The sequence below is a fragment of the Equus quagga genome, chromosome 7, assembly GCF_021613505.1.
Source record: "Equus quagga isolate Etosha38 chromosome 7, UCLA_HA_Equagga_1.0, whole genome shotgun sequence".
In the NCBI taxonomy this organism is placed as follows: domain Eukaryota; kingdom Metazoa; phylum Chordata; class Mammalia; order Perissodactyla; family Equidae; genus Equus; species Equus quagga.
In genome coordinates this window covers 92,641,162-92,661,034 of record NC_060273.1, presented here as the reverse complement: position 1 = coordinate 92,661,034, position 19,873 = coordinate 92,641,162, and the positions used below count along the sequence as shown (strand labels likewise).

At 39.8% G+C, this 19,873-nt stretch overlaps 1 protein-coding gene across 11 annotated transcripts in view; it reads left to right on the top strand.

Moving 5' to 3' along the window:
• The window catches only part of SNX24 (sorting nexin 24), a 141,186-nt gene that overhangs the window by 66,451 nt on the left and 54,862 nt on the right, over positions 1-19,873 (top strand). For 10 of the 11 annotated variants that reach the window (XR_006889388.1, XM_046666905.1, XM_046666904.1 and 7 more), the window contains one exon: positions 7,685-7,768. Coding sequence is in view for 10 of the 11 variants with exons in the window: in XM_046666905.1 (XP_046522861.1) it covers positions 7,685-7,768 (84 nt within the window). In the remaining variant the exon portion in view is untranslated. Of the gene's footprint in view, positions 1-7,074; positions 7,219-7,684; positions 7,769-19,873 lie in introns of those variants that run through there. The other variant, XM_046666909.1, reaches the window with a different exon arrangement.

Below are 19,873 nucleotides of genomic sequence, written 5' to 3'. Positions count from 1 at the left end.
ACTCCTTCCCTGGGTCATAGTTTGGGATGATAACGGCAGCAGTGGCTGGCCGTTTATATTACTATTTTTGAGTTCTTAATTTTGATTCCTCTTTCCATCGGCAGTTCTATGTCTTTAGTAATTTTTTTCCAAAAGAATATGTGGGTTGTGTTCTGAGTTTGCCCACAACTGAGATTGCCTTTCTGTTGCCTTTACATGTGAATAATAATTGAGATGATTATAAAATAATATTCTGGTAAAACTCTGCAGACATTGCTCCACTTTTTCAGGAGAGGCATTTAGTGTGGCAGAGAAAAAGTTTGGGATCATCCTGATCTTTGTTCCTGCTTTCTTCCATCTGTATACTCTCAGTGCCTTTTTTTATTGTGGTGGTTTAAAAAAATATATTGTTTTCCTTGGGATCTGGTAAACCCTTTTGGTCTTTTCAGCTTAAGAAACTTAGGTTTTGTTTATCTTTGATTTTTGCTCTTGCTCTATTTTGTTTTGTTTTTTGTTCTTTCATCAGGGATTTTTCTTATTTTGGGGGGTCCTTTTTGGTATCATGAATTTTCTTTGCAAAGAAGAATCATATTAAAAGAATATATACACAGGCACAAATTTAATCACACCCAACTCTTACACAGCTGTTCTATAGTGGTAGTTATTTAGAGAATTCTTCTCTTTCCTTAAGCAGTGGTTTATTTCCAGCCATATATCTTTTTCTTAAAAACATTTTGAGATTTCTGAAATTTAGATGTTTTCAAAGATATAAGAAAAAAGTTAGCAGCTTCTCCACAACCAAAAATAGTATAGTTAATAATCTTTCTTACTTTATCAATGTGATATCTTATAAGAAAGGAAGTATGATTTAAGGCTCAGAATAGGAACAAATAAAATTTTTTTTTTTTGACAAAGATCAGCCATGAGCTAACATCTGCTGCCAATCCCCCTCTTTTTGCTGAGGAAGACTGGCCCTGAGCTAACATCTGTGCCCATCTTCCTCTACTTTATATGTGTGATGCCTACCACAGCATGGCTTGCCAAGCGGTGCCATGTCCCCACCCAGGATCCAAACCTGTGAACCCCGGGCTGTCGAAGCAGAACCTGCGCACTTAACCACTGCGCCACTGGGCCGGCCCCACAAATAAAATTTTTACTCTAGTTTTATTGAACTGTAAATTTACTTAGTCATTGAATAGCATAATAATTTATAATTAGAGGGTTTCTTACCATTTTTCCCTCATAAAAAACTGTGTAATATGAATGATACCTATTGAGAGCCTGGACCCCAACAGGCACTCAATAAATTGCTGTTTTAGAGAGAGAGTTTTTTATAGTGTAATAACCACCTTTTTAATTTTATTGTCTCTTTCTTGCTTATGCCTACTCAAGCAGGAGAATATATTGATTTCAAGCCTACAGTTAATATTTGGTGCATCTTGTTTTATTTGAACAAATATTAACATATATATAAGAGAAGTCATATTTGAAGCTGATAGTTGTCCTTCATGTGTATTTTCGATTCTCAGCATAACAATTTAGTGACTCAAACTACTTGGAACACTGGACTTAACACTTTGTGTATAGAGTCCCCATCTGTATTTGGAAGGCACTTAAGTTATTTATGAAACATTTTTAGCCTGTTATAAGAAAAATTGTTTTTCTTTTGCTTTGATTAGAAGTGAATAACTTTGTAAGTATAGGAGCTTCTGATGACAGACACCATTCAACCTGGAGTGGGTTAAATCCTTCTTTAGCTTAAGTTTATTTTATTTGATATATTTCTGAAAAATTGGGTGTAAACTCAAATATTGAAATATTTTATCATTGACTTCCAGTGTAATTTCAGAGATGTGATCGCAAAGGAAAATGGCTCTAAGGTGTAATCAAAACCACGCTTACAAATTGAAATCTTCTCTTTAAAGTAATGTTTATTTTTCTTTTCAATTTGAATTCTAAGGACTTACTAATGTCCCTAGGACTGTGGCTAGAATTTAGTCACATGAACAGTATAATTTGCGTTTTTAAGGGAAACCTAAATGGGAGCTTAATATGTTTATTTAATTACATGAAGCTTCCCTTGGTTTCTACGGAGAGATTTCTAAAAGTCTCTGAGGGCAAGGATGTCTCTAAGAGTAGAGGGCTAGACAGGTAGGTTAGGGCTCTATGCAATTTTGTACGAGATAGTTAGAATGGAAACTTAAGTCACTATACACACTGGTCAAAATATACCCAATTAATTCTCATTTCACTCATCAGAAATCTACATGTATATATATATTTTTTCACTATATATATATAGAAAGAGAGAGTGCAAGCTAGTACAGTAACATTATGTTCCTTAGGGTCCTAATTAAAGTATGATAACAGTCGTACGTAGGCATACTATGTAGCCGTTAACAAATGAGGTATGTCAGAATGTGCGGATAAAGATGCCCGATATGTTTTAAATAAATACAATAAAAAATAAAAGTAGTAGAAAAAAGAAAGTAGTAGAACTGTGTGATATGGCTCCAGTTGTGTAAGAAAATAAAATAACTTCCATATGCATGTGTACATACAAGCATACATTTAAATAGACAATTTTTGAAAGGATATTTAAGATACCTCTTGAGTTAGCAAGGACTTACACAAGTCTCTTATGTAAGAAACTTATACTTCTAAGTTTATATCTTTTGGAATTTTTGAAATTTTTTTTCCATAAGTACATATAATTTTTATAGCAAAAACCACATGAGCTAAGATTTGGAACCACAATGTGAGGAGATTGAGGGGGTGGTGTGGACGCAGATCCTAACAAGAGGAGGTCACGTAGAAAAGTATCCTGCTCTGCAGAGGTGTATGCTTTTTATATAGATCAGTGTTCCGGTTCGATTGAGAGGAGCACAGGCTCCAAACAGTTGGAGGTAATGACTTCCCGCCACCACCGTCCCGCTTCCTGCCAAGTGTCCCATGTTCCTGCAAAGCGCCCTCCAGAGGTTAGAACCTTGGGAGGGAGGTGGGATGGAGGGTATTGTCCTCCCTCCGGGATGTTTGTGGAGTTTCTCTCACACCCAAGTGTTTTATTTCCCCCAAGGAATAGGACTATATAGAGGAGTCTGTTCACTGGGAGTCAGTATTTTGCAGTGGTTAAAAAGGCAGATTCAGGAACCAGATCTCTGGGTTCTGCATGCAGCGCTACCATAGGCAGGTTACTTAATCCATGTCTCAGTTTCCATACCTGTAAAATGAGGATAATAGTACCTATCTCATATGAGGTTGTTGTGAGAATTAAATGAGTGATTATTATGAGTAAAGAGCTTGGAGCAGTGCCTGCACATGCTAAGTGCTATACAAGTCTTTGTTGTTATTGTTGTTGTTATTACTGTTCTTATCATTTGACTGGCAAGAATTACCTGAATACTTTAAAAATAATGATTAAAAATTTAACTGGCCTTAGCACATTTTATTTTATACATGGTACTTTACATAGAACATATTTCTATTAAGTTTAAAACGTAAGAATATATGCATTGAATCACTCTTATAAGCTTGGTTATTTATAGAAATATTTGAGAAACTTATTTTTCTTCCTCTTCTATGAAATGTTTCTTTTTTTCCCTGCCTTCTTTTTAGATTTTCTCCTTCTTACTGGTGTTAACAATTTAATTATTGTGTGCCTTGGATTTATGGTTGTTGTTTTTTCCCCCATGTTTCTTGTGCTTGGGTCCATTATTCTTCTTGGATCTGTGGGTTTATAGCTTCCATCAAATTGGGAAAAATTTTGATCATTCAAATACATTTGTCTTTCTCCCCAACCCCTGCCCCCCATCTCTCCACTATGGGAAGAAGACTCCCTTTATGCATAATTATACATTTATTTTTATAGGAACTCCAATTATACATAGGTTTTGCTGTTTAAAGTTGTCCCATAGTTCACCGATGCTCTGTTTGTTCATTTTTTAGTTTTTTCCCTTTCTCTCTTTAATTTTGGACAGTTTCTATTGCAGTCCAAAGTTCTTTAAGTTCATTTATCTTTTCTTCTGCAATGTCTAATCGGCTATTAATCCCACTTTTTTTTTTTAATCATAGACATTGTTGATTTCATCAACAGGACCCAGACCTGTTGTCATCTTCTTTTTTATATCTTCCATGCCTCCACTTAACATGGTCAGCATTTCTTCTGGATTCTTGAACATAAGAAAGTCCCTTATAATCATGATTTTAATGCTTTGTCTACTGATTTTATTGTCTGTGTCATTTCTGAATCAATGTCTATTGATTTGTTTTTCTTCTCGTTATTGGTTGAATTTTCCTGTTTCTTTTTGATTGAATGGCAGACTTTACAAATTTTGGCTTGTTGGGGGCTGGATAGTTTTATGTTCCTAAAAAGATTCTTGAGCGTTGTTTTCACATGTATTTGAGTTACTTGGGAAAAGTTTGCTCTCTTCAGGTCTTGCTTTTAAGCTTTGTTACACTAAACTAGAAGAGCTTTTAGTCTTCAGCTAGTTTTGTCCCACTGCTGAGGCAAGACCCTCCTGAGTACTCTAACTAATGCCTCATGAATAATAAGGTTTTCTACCTTGGCTTTTGGGAACAGGCACTATGCCTAGTTGTCCGTGAGCTCTGAGCACTGTTCTCTCTAATCTTTTTCTGTCCTCAGGTAGTTTCCCCAGTTGCATATGCTCCTGGGGGTTCAGCTGGATGCTGGAAGGGGAGCTCTGGCGGGTTGCAGGAGTTCTTTCTATGTGTAGCTCACTCATCTTTGATACCCTGCCCTGAGAACTCAAACCACCTTGGCTTCCCTGCACTCCCACCTCCCTCTCCCTAATTCAGGGGACCCCAGGGCTCTGCCTGAGATAGTCACAGGGCTCACCTTGTTTGCTTCCCATCTCTCACAGTCCTTCATTTCCTCATGTTCAATGTCTTGAGAGCCGTTTTTTCCGCATACTTTTTTCTAGGTTTTTAGTTGTTTCAAGTGGGAGGGGAATCTGCTCCCTGTTATTCCATCTTGGCAGAAGTGGAAATCACCCTGCCCTAGGCTTTAACTTAAAAGTTTTTTTTTAAAAAACAGGAATAAAAACAAATAGTTCTTATCCACCCACTCCCAGTCCAAAATTCCAGAGGCAGCCACATTCAGCTCTTGTCAGGGATTTTGTATGTCTCCCCACCTCTCTGCTCAGGGAGGCCTTCTCGGACCACCCTGTCTAAAACAGCACCTTTGTCCGGCTCTGTCTCCTTACCCTGCTGCATCGTTCTTCACAGCGCCTCTTATTTCTTGATCTCCCCATATTTGTTCATATGTGTATAGTTGGCCTTCCTCTCTAGATAGGATGTACACTTCGTGAAGGCTGGGCTCTTGTCTGTTCACTGTTGAATCCCCAGAGCCTAGAACAACTCCTGGGCACATTGTCGTCCCTCAGTAAATACCTGTTAAATAAATGACTGGATTCCAGAAACTGTGCTGTGTGCTTTCTCTGCATCATCCTGTGCTGCCCCCACCTTAGAGGCAGGTGACAGCTACTGGGAGTTTGCTAGGAGGGCACAACAGGAACAGGGTTTTCCAGGTGGCAGGGACAACACGTATCAGAACCTCTTTAAAAAAAAATGTATGGTATGGAATTCAGGAAAATAGGATTCATTAAATTGACCCCATTTCTTGCTTCACATTGTCATGGAAATTCTGATAAATCAACTTCCCTTCCAAGACCTTTTGCCAGAATTTAAGACAAAAAAGTTTTAATATTAAGTATATTATGCATCTTTTAAATGGCAATATGGTAAAAATATTAGAATTAAAATCTGTCACACTTTCCTGTGTGTGTGTGTGTGTGTGTGTGTACCCCCCACCCCCGCGCCCTGAATTTAGTGATTGTGAAAAGTAACTATGGAACTTGGTAATGGAACCATCTGGTCGATAGAAGAGATGACATTCCATGAGGCAGCTGCTGTGTAGTGTCTTATCCTTGGCCTTCAAGACATGGCACCTTCAGAGGTGACCTAGTAGGTTGAGCCTTACCCAGTCCTCAACTTTCTCCTTCCTCTATGGATTCTGTAGTAAACATGCCAATTAAATTAGTGGTGGTTTTTGTGATGAAGCCTCAAGTAACTGGACTCAGAAAATAAGTTCCTTTATTTCATGCAGCTCAGCAGATGGAAACTACTTTTCATTGCTCCCACATTGTCCTGATTTAAATCTGAGACCTGACACTAAAATAAAAAGGGCCTCTGTATCCTATTAACGAAACCCCCAGTTGAAGCTGTACTTCTTTTGTTTCTGTTTCTCAGAGTGTTTTCCTCATTCTTTTCCTGGCAGTCTTTGAAGAAGAAGAATTTTCTTTAGTGACTTAGTAAACAGAATTTTTTTCTAAAAGGATAATGTACTTATATGTGGAAGTTTGAAACACATGCATGTGTTTTTAGAAGAACATATTTTCACTAATTCACCAAAAAAAGTACTTTTTAGGGGGATTTCTTGAAAAACCAAATGTTAGTATAAAATATTGATTAAATTGGTAAAAATTTACCACTTTTTTAATAAAAGCAGGTTTTTTAAACTGTCATGCAACAGAAGATTTTTGTTTCTGATTTAGAGAGGCCAGAAAATACAAATGCATTTTATGTTTGACGACATAATTTGTGGCTTCCCAAAAGGGTCATATTTACGTATAAGGCTGAAATGTAGAGCCACAGGGATCTATTTTCATAAAGAACATGTCTCATATGCCAATTCTAAGTAGTTCTTTTTAGAGTTAAAGTAAGCATGTTCTAACACCCATTAGTGTCGTGACCTTGACTTGAGTTTAATTTTGTTTTTTTTTTTTCGGAAGGGCAATTGAAAGAGGAAATTAGGCTCACTAAGTAGTTAAACAATATTCTTTCCTCTTGGTGTTGACAAACTCGCTCAGCAAAACAGGAGTCAAAGACAAACTCTTGAAAATAACAAAGCACGTTCTCTTCATCTCCTGCCAAGCGTCCTTCCTCCACCCCACCTTAACATTGTGTTTTCATGAGCATTTCACAATATTTCTCATCCCTTGTTCCCAGTTTTGACCCACTGACCTAAGAATCAAGAAAATGTCATGTTAGTGCCTACTAATTAGCACACCCAGAGAGCCTTTTCATCTGGCCTTTCAACCTTCTGGAGGTGGGAGCACAAGCTGTCACTCGGATCATGCAGGGAAAATGAACCTCGACCACATTTGCCCTGTTTTGCAAACAGCAGAATAAGCCCAGCTGAGACGAGAGATGAATATGCAGGTTAGGAGGAAATTAACCTAAAATGCACTACTGTTTGCATGATTGTCTTATAGATGACACAGCACTGCCGTCATTGAAATACCCATAATGGAACGCTGCGGGCCTGCGATTTTTACAAGATTGTCACTGTCGCGTCAGGCTTTTATTTCAGTATCATCATATGCGTTTGGTGAAATAATCTTAAGGGAGGACCATTTTCTGATTAAAAAGTTCTGGAGCATTTTAACGCCTCTAAGTTTCCACTGTTTTTAGACACGTTGCAGGGATAATGCAGTTTGTTAGTGAGCATTTGGCTCGAGTGCTCATTAATCAGAGCTGTTGGGCCAGGGTCTCCTGAGCCTTCTGGGTTTTGGGGGATCAGCTACTGTAATTAAAGGGATGAAATATATCATGGTCACAAACTTACCACATCAGACAATTGAGGATTTTGAACGGGTGAAATTAATCTTTTTAATTTTTTCCTTAGGTGTTTAAGATAGAAGTGCTAATGAACGGAAGAAAACATTTTGTTGAAAAAAGGTACAGCGAATTTCATGCCTTGCACAAAAAGGTAACTTTTTTTTTCCTTTTATCTGTATGGCAGATGGTATAACATTAAGACTACTTTCTGTGGTTCCTAACAGCATTAATAGTTCTTGGAATGGTATGATTTCTCTTACCATGAAGTAAATTTCCTTTTAAAATAAATTATTCAGTCCTTTAAAGGTGGCCTTCCTGAGTAGATGGGTTTTTCCTTATGATCTTTTGTATAAGTAGATGTGAGACAGTAAGCTGTTTGCAGTGTACTGTGCTGGGTATTATAGGTTCAGAAAGAATAAGACCCAGACCCTATTTTATCCATAAAATATACTTAATGTGCTTTCCAAAAAGGGGAAATGAAAAGCAAAGGATCATTTTATAGGAAGAAGTTTATTAAAATCAACTTATACTTGTCCCTGGAAAAGATAACACATATGTCACATGTATTCAAGCGCTGTTTGGGGAACATGTAAAAGAGGCTCATGGCCTTCATTTGAATGTAAAGGCCACTCTACAAGACTGGTGTCTCAGTCCTCAGATCCATTTCATTTAAAGTCTTAGATAAAAGAAACGAATGCAAAAGGAATAGCTGAGTTTTTGGCTAAATGGTTGGTAGAGAATAGAGGAGTGAATACTTTTTTATTTTCTACCAAAATGTAATGTTTCGCAGGTTATAAATTATTATTGGGGTGCTGAAATTACCTTAATAACTTGAAATACCTTATGAGATTGCCCAGAAAAATCATCATGTATGAGTTAGTGCAATTTTATCGTTTTTTCTTTCATATATACATATTCATATGTGTACACACACACACACACATACACGATGCATGCCATAATTCAATTTTCTTCACTTTTGTTACTTTGTTAATTAAGAAGTTAGATGGGAAGATACTAAGAATGTTAAGAAAGCGTCTATTCTTTTAATTTCATTAGAGAGCTCAGATTTTCTGTGAAATGTCAGTATATAAATGATGTGATAGTGTGCTTGCTCTGTAGTAAAAGTTCTTTAGCATTTTTAAAAATTAAATTTTCCCACTTTTTTTTTGTCAGGAGAATAGAGTATTGAATAAAAGCTTTAACAGGATATTACTGAGAAATTAGTGAGACTTGCCCTCTGTTTTCTTTTAAAGAGGAGCTCTAAGTTATCTGTACACTTTTCTGTTAGGATGGCAAGGGATAATTTGCATTTAATCCTCCTATTAAAATTTTATTACATCCAAGTTAACATCCAAAAGGAACAACACAGGTGAGCACAGCTTTAGGCCAGGTGTTGCCAGGCGACATCACAGAAGCATCAACTCTGGGACCTCAAAGAGAATCACACCTGGAGTCTGGGTTCACTTCTTTCTCAAGCAATTCTATTTGTGCTTCTTGTTTCTCAAGAAAACCCATTCTAGAGAGATTTCTGCTGGGTAACTCATGAAATAAGTCCTTACGGTGAGATTAAAACCAGCACTCCACCCCTGCCCAGCCTCTGATGCCCAGAGTCGACCAGGCAGACTGTCACACGCACACCTCCTTCCTCATCTCCCAGCTCAGCACCTAGCTCTCCGTGACCCCGACACAGCCCAGCTGTCCCCGCCAGATACTAGGGGACCAAGTCCACGAAGGCACAGCTGGGTGACTGCCAATTAGGCCCGCCCAGCAAGAAGCTGCCCATGCTTCTCAGGAGTGCAGGATCGTTCCCCGGTTCTCTTGTCCAAGACGATTTATTTTCTTCTGCAGAAGAGGACCCTCCCCAGAGATTAGACACAGTTCTTAGATATTCACGGCCAGAAAAAATGCCCAGATTTTGTAGGACTTTTCTCTCACTTTCTGCAGTTCTGTTTAATAATTTTTGCTATTCTTATATCATCAGGCCTACTAGAGAGAGTGGAAATTCTCCATCTCTCAATTTTGCATGTTTTTAGCAGCCTTGTTAAAACAGCCTTACAGGGACAGAGAGAAAAAAATCGCTTTGAAGGGCAGAGTTTTAGTTGGGAGACATATCTAATCTTGTGTATTATAGAGCAGAAAGGAGCTGCTAGAAGTCTGCTTTACTTGCCCCATTGTAATTGTAGTAGATTTGGCAAAAAGTTAACTCTAAAAGACAATTAAGTACAAATAATAGTGGAGTGTTAAATAAGCATAACCTGTAATCTTAACTGTAAAATTATATGTTAAGAAGGATTGCAATGGGCAAAAATAAATTAATCAGAACACATAAGCTTTACTGATTCCTGCTGCCACATTGTACAACTTTATCCTTTTATTAGAATTTGGTTTCTGAATTTCCATATTTGAATTTTTTTTTTTTTTTTGAGGAAGATTAGCCCTGAGCTAACATCCATGCCCACCTTCCTCTACTTTATATTTGGGACGCCTACCACAGCATGGCTGTGCACCTGGGATCCTAACTGGCCAACCCCAGGCCGCCGAAGCAGAATGTATGAACTTAACCGCTGTGCCACCGGGCCGGCCCCTCCATATTTGAATTTTTTTATGCGCTTTGAATGTTACATTTTTACATAAAATATTTTCCCTTTAACTTCAGTTAAATCTATTCTCATTTAATTTTCTTGAAATATTCAACTATCTCTCTGGGGGATGGAATTTGCTCTGTTGCCTGTGACCTGATTTTTCTTGACTTTGCATTGTATTTCTCACTTGCTGAAAGTGTTTAGCCAATGTCTCCAGGTTAATTCTAAAATAGTACATGAGCTATTAACAAGTACTTTTCACTTTGAGAATAACAGATGCATTGCTCTTCTCCAGGTACCACAAACACACCAAACTGCCTCCTGGCTTATCATCAGGCTAATTCTGAGGCAGAAACTAAAAACATTACCCATTTGACAGTTCATCTGGTTGTCTGAATAAAGTTCTTAATGATTATTACTTCTCCTAAACTTTTATAATTATTGATACTAAAGTATGAAACCAATATCCTAATTGTTTATACTTTTCTTAGGATTTCTGTCTATTATTTGGAAAAGTTTAGGAGTTTTTTTTTTTTTTTCTATATGCATTATTTTCCTTGCCTCAAGTAGCTTTTAGATTATAGACCTAAATCTTGCAGAAAGTTTGGGGGCAGGGGAAATAACCCGTTATTACCCATACATATTTCTACTATCCTAATACAATGGCTGTTTTCCTTCTTTTCTTTTCTTGCATTTTTTAATAAAACAAATGCTGCTGTGCTAACCATGTTCCCACATGGTGGTAACTGTGGTGTGGAAGTTAAGCGTGCAAGCTCTGGAAGCAGAATGTTCCTGAGCCTGCCTGCACCTCTTCCCAGCCTTTCAGGCCTTGGAGCAAGTTACTTGGTCTTTCTGTGCCTCAGGTTCCCCATTTTTAGTGTGGGAATAATAACTAACTTCATAGAATTGTTTTACGGATGAAGTGAAATCGTGTGCATCACATGGTAACCTTCCAATAATTGATAGCCTTCGTTACATATAATTTTTTTCCCATATTTAAGACTGTTTCTTTAAGATAGATTACAAAAGGAAGCATTCTCTGTCAAAGAGAATGGAGATTTTTACAGCTCCTGATAAGTATTGCCAAATTACTTTTTTTTCAAAGTGGTTATAGCAGATTATATTGCAACCAGCAAGTAAGAAGTTATCATAGCGTCTCATCAGCTTTGAATATTACCTCCAAAATGATATTTGTTTATTTAGCAAGCAATATTTGTTGCTTTGTTGCTGTTTTAATTGGTCTTTCTTAAGTTTGTTTATGATTGTGGTCCCTCTTTTTGGAGTTCTATTTGTGTGCTTTCCCATTTATCTGCTGGGGTCTCAGTTGCTCTTGCTCATTAGTTAGTGTGGCCTATTAATAAAATATTAGCCATTTGCTGAAAGTATTTTTCACCAAGGACCTTTTTATTTTGGCTATGATATTTATTTTAATTTATAAACATTTTAGGGGGCTGGCCCTGTGCCTTAATGCTTAAGTTCGGCACGCTCTGCTTCAGCAGCCTGGGTTCACAGATCCGGATCCCAAGCACAGACCTACACTTCTCAGATATATAGACTATATCTCAAATATATTGAATCAGAATGTTTGTGATGGAGCCCAGTAATCTGCATGGTATACCAGCATCCCAGATGATCTTAATGCCTGTAGAAGTTTGAGAATTCCTATTGTGTGGTTATATTTTTTAAAGGTGTATCTCACAGCACAACCTTCTCCACCCTCCCCCCGTCACACGCACTGAAGCCACAGGGTTCGACACCTTGGAGGTCTCCTTTCTCTTACCTTCCATATCCAGTGTCACCACGTCCTGTTGATTCATTCTTCCAAATTTCTATAATATGCACCATTCAATTTTTCATTTTCTCTTCCTACCATCCCAGTCCAGAGTCTTACTACTTTGTGTAAGTAATGCTTTAACTGTTTCTGATCCTTGTCTTATTCATCCTCTGCCAAAGATCAGTTTTCCTAAAGCACTATTTTCTTCTTTATTCTTTTGCTCAGATACATTGAAATGAGTCTATATTGTCTACTAAATCATGGCCGTTACTCTCAAGACCAATAATCTTAAACCCTATGTTAGTTTCCTATTACTGCTGTAACAAATCACCACAAACTTACTGGCTTAAAACAACACACATTTATTATCTTAAATGTGTTGGCAAGGCTGTGTTCCTTCTGGAGTGCTCTGGGAGAGAATCACTTTCCTTGTCTTTTCCAGCTTCTAGAGGCGGCCCACATTCCTTGGCTCATGGCCTTCTTCCATCTTCAAAGCCAGCAGTAACATCACTCCAACTTCTTCCATCATGACATCCCCTGTCTCTAACTTTGACACTTCTGCCTCCCTCTTGCAATTATATTGGGCCTGGCTGCATAATCCAGAATAACCTTCTCATCTCAAGATGCTTGATTTAATCTACCTTCAAAGCGCCTTTTGCTATGTTTGGTGGTACATTCAGAGGTCCTGAGGACTAGGACATGCGCATCTTTGGAGGGATAATTATTCTGCTTACCACAAACCCCTTTACTGGCCGACTTTATTTCTCACTGTTCCTCCTAAGAAAAGTCAAGCCAGTCTCCCCGCTTCACCTCAGTATATGAAAATCGCTGCCTCTCTGTCTTTGTCGTGCCAGATGTCCTTCCCTCTAAGTTCTGATCCATTCAAACCAAACTAAAACATTTCAAGTTCTTCTTCCATGTGAATTTCTTTTATTCTCTAATCTCTTTATTCTTAGAACTCCTGTTCCATTTAAAGTACAGATTTCTACTTAAAAACATCTAAGAGAGAATTAAACTATAGTTATCCCTAAGTTTTATCTAACTAGAAGATATATATAAATATACATATGTTTTTTTAAGTAGGAACCATGCCCTATCTTTTGTATCTTCCTTACTGTCTGTATTGGGCACATATTAAGCATTAAATAAGTATTTGGCAAATGGGATATTTGGAGAACGTTATGTATATTTATGAATTACTGGAGGAATGTTTTGCTGAAAAGCACAGTTTCTATTGTGGGAGTTTAGTTCACTGTCCGGTTAACCCCGAGTTACCCCTGCACATCCTCTCTGCCAGTCCTAGGTGGGAAGAAGACACCCCCGCCACGCTGAAACCAAAGCACAGCCCACCCTGTTCTTCTCTGTTCACTGTTAACAGAATTTCCTTAAAAAAAAAAGTTATAGGGTGCCCTCCCTACAGCTTGGGCCCAGGCTGTCGTGACAGGGTGAGCCTTAAGCTTGTAGGTGCTTTCTCCGTGCTCCAGTGACACTGCTCACGCCTCACTACAGCCAAGTAATGTACCACTTTAAATGGTGGTCCTTGACGACAGCTTCGCCTCCCCAGGCCCAAAACCGTGGGTGTGAAGAGAGAAGCCTTCCCCACCTGGCAAACTGCTAAGCAGCTTTTGCATACCTCCCCAGCTGTTTCCTGCCAGTTCCATCCCGTCCTTTTATTCACAAAGCCTTCAGGGAAGGATGGTGCTGGTTCCTTCCTAAATCAGCCATCCTCACTCTTGTTCTTGCCTGCCTTTGGCTTGAGTAAAATATTGCGTTCTCGTATTTAATTTAAAGAAGTACATATTTCAGAAGAACCAAAAAACTGCCATCTGGGGTTAAACCAGGCATACGGCATTGCGTGTGGTGTCTCAAAAGGGGACCCTGAGGATACAGAGGTGACAAAATGGAGTAAAAGTGACCAAATGCTCTCCACTTCTTTCCTTAACTTTTTTTCTTTTTCATCTTTTTTCCATGTGCTTGGGGAAAGTATTTCTGCTCCTTTCTGTGGAAAATGGTAACTATAACCAGCGTATACGCATCAGGTCCGTATGGAGTAAGTTCTGGGTAAACTCTTCTCACGGAGTAAAAAGGAAGCAGAGTGGTCCCGTCAGGCTTATGTTTGTGCTATCATGGAATCTGCTGGCCATCTGTGGGGATCAGAAAGGCCGTTTGGCTGGACGCAGCCTGGCCAGAACAGTTAATCATCAGACGAGTGGCAGAGGGGTATTTATCTTGTAAGCAGCTGAGCCCTACTAGAAACATATTGTCTCGGGTTTGTCTCTCCTCATCTAAAGCAATTCATTACTCACCTACAAACGCTGTCACAGGTCCCGCACAGCATGATCGCCTTCCTCAGTACTCCTGACATAAATAAAAAGGAAAAATGTTTGCCGTACTGTATCTTCGAGATTTAAAAAAAAAGAGAGAGACAGATAATGGAGTTGATTTTCTATTCTGAAATATAAGAAATGTTGTGATTCATTAGTTTTAATGGAAGTTTATTTATGTTTAAAGGGAAACTTAATAAGCTTATTACCACAGAATAATTTAGCATTTTTGTCTTGTTCTTCTTTGAAAGATACCTCAAATACACTCAAATAGTGTAGAGATGAGATATATATTTATTCTCTTACAGACCAACATAAATTCTTTTCTTCTCTCTCTAATTATCATTTCCCCCTTCAATATTGGATCAATCACGTCAATAAATGAATATGTTATAATATTTTTCATGTAACAAAATAAAACCCACCATGACCCTATGCTTCCCTCCCGTGTTCACCCCTTGCTCTCCATCTCTCTTAGTATCATTCTTTGAAAGAGGAGCTTCTACTTTCCCGCTTCCCACTTTCTTTACCCAGCATTTTTGATTTCCTAGTATGGCTCAGCACAGTCTGGTCATCCCCCTTCTAGAAACACTTTCCTGACTGGTGCTGGTTCACCCCCTGCTCACGGCTTGCCCTGCTCCCTTCCCTGCCTCTCAGAGGTGGAGGTCTCAGACCTTGGCCATCATATTAATTGTCTGTTGTAGTGTAACAGATCACCACAAACATAGCAGCTTAGAACAACACAAGTGTACTACCTCAGAGTCTCCGTGCGTCAGGATTCTGGGCACAGGTTTACGGGTTCTCTGCTCAGGGTCTCAGCAGGCTGAAATCGAGGTGTCGCTGAGGCTGTGATCTCATCCGAGGCTCGGGGTCCTCTTCCAGGCTCATTTAGGGAGAGTTCAGTTCCCTGCAGTCATCGGACTGAGGTCTCTTTCTTCTTGCTGACTGTTGGCCAGGGGTCGCTCTCAGCTCCTAGAGGCCACCCTCAAGTCCTAGCCATGTGGCCCTGTGGTAACATGGCAGCTTACTTCTTCAAAGCCAGCAGTCTGCTAGGACACGGTCTTGTAAAATGTAACCCAATCAAGGGAGTGGCTATCCCACCACGTTGGACGGGGAGGGATTATACAGGGCATGTACAGCATGGGAGGCAGGGATCTTAGGGGACGTTTTAGGATTCTGCCCATCATAGCCCTTTTTCTCTATCTGTGCCTGACTCCCAGTGTCATCTCATCTGGTTCCATGGCTCTAAACACCACTTAATGTATTCCAGCTCCCAGATTTATAGACTCATATCCAGCTGCCTATACATTTTCTCCACTTACTTGGTTGCCTGTTGGCCATCTCTGACTTAAAATCACCAAAACTGAACAATTGATTCCTTTATGTCAGGATTATCTTTTGTTGAATATAAGAGAAACTTGGCTAGGTTTCTGAAACAAGTAAGATATTAATTATTCTCACATTGCAAGAAAACTAAAGGCAGGCAGTCCAAGTTGATATAGCAGTTCCACAATATCCATGTCCCAAGCTCCTTTTGTCTTTCTGCTTTGCCATCTTTACCTTCGCATGTGACTTTCATCTTTCTGGTTACAACATAGCTGCTGTCCCTCCAGGCACTGCTTTTACATTTCTGGCAGGAAGAAGAGCCTATTTCCTTTTGTGAAGAAAACAGGAGCCCTACTCAGTAGTCTCATAATACAATTCATTAACAACTTTGTTACATGGGCATCCTAATGACAAGGGAACTTGGGAAATCAAGGTTTTTCACTCAGCATATTGGCACTCTGACATTGGATTTTTTTTTTTCAAGGAGGGAGTTAATATTGGGTAGGCAGCTAGCAGGATCAGCTGTATCCCCTGCTTAGGTGGGATTAGATTTGGCTGCAAGTAACTTGGAAACCAAAATAATGGTGACATCAACAAATACAACTTTACTTCTCTCACATAAGTCTCTAGGGCTGGTGTGATCCTTTCATGATGTCAGGGACCCAGGCTCTTGTGCCTTTACCGTTCTCAACATGAGGCCTCTGCCTCATGGTCGAAGGCGACTGCTCCAGGTCTAAGCAACACGTGGGCAATTCAGCCAACAGGAAGGAAGAAAGATCAGAAGGAAACAGTCCTTCCCTTTAACTTCCCAAAAGTTGCACATACGGTCTGTTTACCTGCTTTTGACCAGAATTCAGGCAAATGGCCACATATAGCTTCAAGGGAGACAGGGGAATGTGTTCTTTATTCCTGTGGTCGTGTGCTCAGCTGGAAATCAGGAGTCCTTTTCTGTAGAAGACAGAGGCACTGGATTGAAGGAGATAACTGGTGTTCTCTGCCACTTACCCTAAACCTGGCATTCTACCACCTTTCAGTAAGCAGCAGCCAGGTCTCCCCAGGTATGGCTGCCAGGTGAGGTCAAAAACCTCAAACAGTGAAGTCATTCTGAGCACCCCTTGGATGCCATTCTGATCAGCTCTACTTTCCACATACTCCCGCAGCCTTCTACTTCTCCCCACCTCTGCTGCCAGGAGCATAGTCCAAATCAGCATCGTCTCCTGCCTGGACTTCTGCAGGACCTTCTTCCTAATCCCCCTGCTCGGACTCCAGCCCCCCTTTATAGTCCATCTTGCTTGTAGAATCCAACATAATCTCTAAAAATTATATCAAGTCGTTTCCTTGCTCAAGCCATTCAGTTTGCTTCCAATTTAAAATGATATACAGATTCCCACCTTGGCCTCCAAGGCCCTCTAGCTGCCACCTCTCAGAACTGGTCCCTCCTTCCTGTGTTCTGAACACCAAGCTTGGCTGTTCTTTTCCATGCCTCTGTCTCTGCTCTAACGTTCCTTCTCCAGCTCCTCACCAGGCGCCCTCCCAGCGCGATGCAGGCTACTCCTCAGACACTCCCACCTCACACAGCCTTCCCCAACTGCCCCCAATACACACCCCCTTCTGTTACTATCTGCCCCTACTCTTTTATTAACTTGTTTCTTGTTTGTTTCCTGGTATGTAAGCCCCGTGAGGGCAGAAGTGTCTCTGACACTGGAATAACACATAGGAGGAGCTCAGTGCCTTCTCTTCCGTGACCTTCTTCAGGGGCTGTTTGTTTTCCCTGCAAATTATTTTTTCTAATAGACAAAAGAATAATGTGCTTTAACAAATCCTAAAATTTGTCCATCTTCTCTCTTCTCTCTACTGCATGAAGTCAGCCCTCTTCCAAGAGGCTCCCCTCTCCAAATCTGCTGCCCTTTTGCTCCAGCCTAGACTGCTAGTTCTCTAAGCAGCTGCCCAGCTGTCCTTGGGTTTCCCTTCCCATGCTGATGGGGTGGAGCTATGCGTCCTGATCCTGTTTTTCCTTTTCCTCGCTTTAATCTCTCAGTTTTCTAGAATCAGATGCTCAACTTTGTGTAATAGAAGACATGGGAGGTAAACATTCTGAGTCCGTCAATGTGTGAAAATGCATTTGTTTTCTCACCCGTGACTGCTGGTGGCTGGTTGTAGAAATCGTTTTCAAGTTCCGTCTTTGAGGCATTGATCTTCTGGTGTCCACCGTTGCTGATGAGAAGTCACTTGCCACTGCTGTTCTGCTTCCTTTGTTTGTCACCTGATGTTTCCCCTCCGTCTTCTCTCTGTCCTTAATATTTTGAGATCTCAGCAGATAAATGATGCTAAGTGTGGGTCTCTTTTTATTATGTTGGCGCTCAATGAGTTCTTAATCTGAAGATGTATATCAGGTCATATAAACTTTTTTTAATTATTTCTCTAAGGATTTCTCTTATTCTTTATGAATGCTTATTAATTTTATATTAAGCTTCCTGGATTAATCCTTTTGGTGTTTTATTTTTTCATGTACCTTTTCTCTCACTTTGTTCTCCACTTTGAAAAACTTCCATGATTTTATACTCTGCCTCTTTTAATTTTTTATTTCTGTGTCATGTTTTTAATTTCCAAAATCTCTTTCTTCTTTTCTGGTTGTTTCTTTTTCATATCAACCTTTTCTTGTTTTCTGGGAGCAATGTCTTCTCAGATCTCTCTGCAGATCCTAGAGTTTTTAAAGATCTCTTCCGTTATTTGATTTATCTCTTTCCTTTAGGATTGGTTGTTCCACTTGTTTTTCTTGTCCTTCCTCTTTCATAGTGCAGGCTTTCCTATAAAAGTGATCCTTGATTGCCCGTTTAACTAGATTAATTATTCTGGGCATTTGTCATTGGTTCCTCTGCCTTGGGTACATAAGTCTGGTCCTTCTAGAGTGTGTTGACTGGAGGGCTTCGTTACAGGGCATGAGGGGAGAGAGCCAGCTGTTAGGCTGGGGGCCCCATGAAAGCCAGAATAACTAGAATGGCAGACAGCCTTGTTCAGCCCAGACACTTCATTCATTTTCTTTAGGGACATTGACCCTTTTTATGGGGTATGGGTGTGTATGTTAGAGATGGAATCAGGCTGCTAGTCAGTCCACCTATGGGGGTTGGGGTAGAGTGTCCATTGGCTCAGACCATGGTGTGGTCTAATCTGTCTTCTTGTTCCCTCCTCCTCTTATGCCAGGCCTGAGCACAAACCTCTCGGGTCTGCTGAGAAGACTGGGGTTCAAACTCTTTGCAGTCTTCTTGAGGTGGTCTGGGCTGGGCTTTCCTCTGCTCTCTTTTCTCATTGATCTGCTCCCACTTTCTGTCTTTTAGAAAGTTGTGTCTCTATCCCTTGGTGATTGTTCCTTGCTCCCTGCCCTGTTCTCTTCATTCTTCTGTGTCCTATTCCCTTGACTTTTTGCTTTTTTTAAATGTCTATCAGGATTAAATTCAGCTATAAAACAGAAAGTCCAAATACTAGTAACCTAAAAACTGGATTTTTTTGGCTCTCAGAAAACAATTCTGGAGGTGGGCCATTCGGGGCTCTTGTGGCTGCTCCAGAAGGCTGTCAGACACATGGCTCCTTCTTTCTTTCTGTTCAGTCTTCTAGAGCACCTGCCTTTCATCCTCAAAGTTGCCTCATGGTGTAGGTGGTTGCTGCAGCTCCAGCCATCATGGTCACATTCTAGGCAGGAAGAAGGTGAAGAGGTAGGACAAAAGGTGCAAGCTAGCTGCATCTGTTCCACTTTAAGAGAGTTTTTATGGAAAACTCTTCTCAGTGACTTCTCATTACCATTGGCTTCTACTTTCTGCAGGGGGGTTTGGGAAATTGAACTTTTTAGCTGGATCTACCTGAATACATTATTATTCCCAACAGTATAGGAGCTCTGTTGGTGAGGAAGACAAGGAAAATAGATGTAGGAGTTTGCAGCTAGCACTTTCACACTATTATTTTAATGGCACTTCACGTATGGAGAGGCGGCAAATACAGGCTCAGCCTAGTGTCTTGACCTGGAAGTGCTAATCTTTGAAGTGCACAAAGACGCCTTCTTTTTCATGATGTAAACTTCAGCCTGGAATAGTCAATGGTGAATATATTCTTATTTATGGGAAAAATTTTTATTACAGTTTTAGCTGCTGGGGGTTAACTGTGTGCCTTTTCTTAGTGTTTTATTATGCTGTTTCTTTGCATGTGTAGAAAAGGAGCAACCTCACTAGGTTTTTCCAAGTTTTTAATTAGAACAT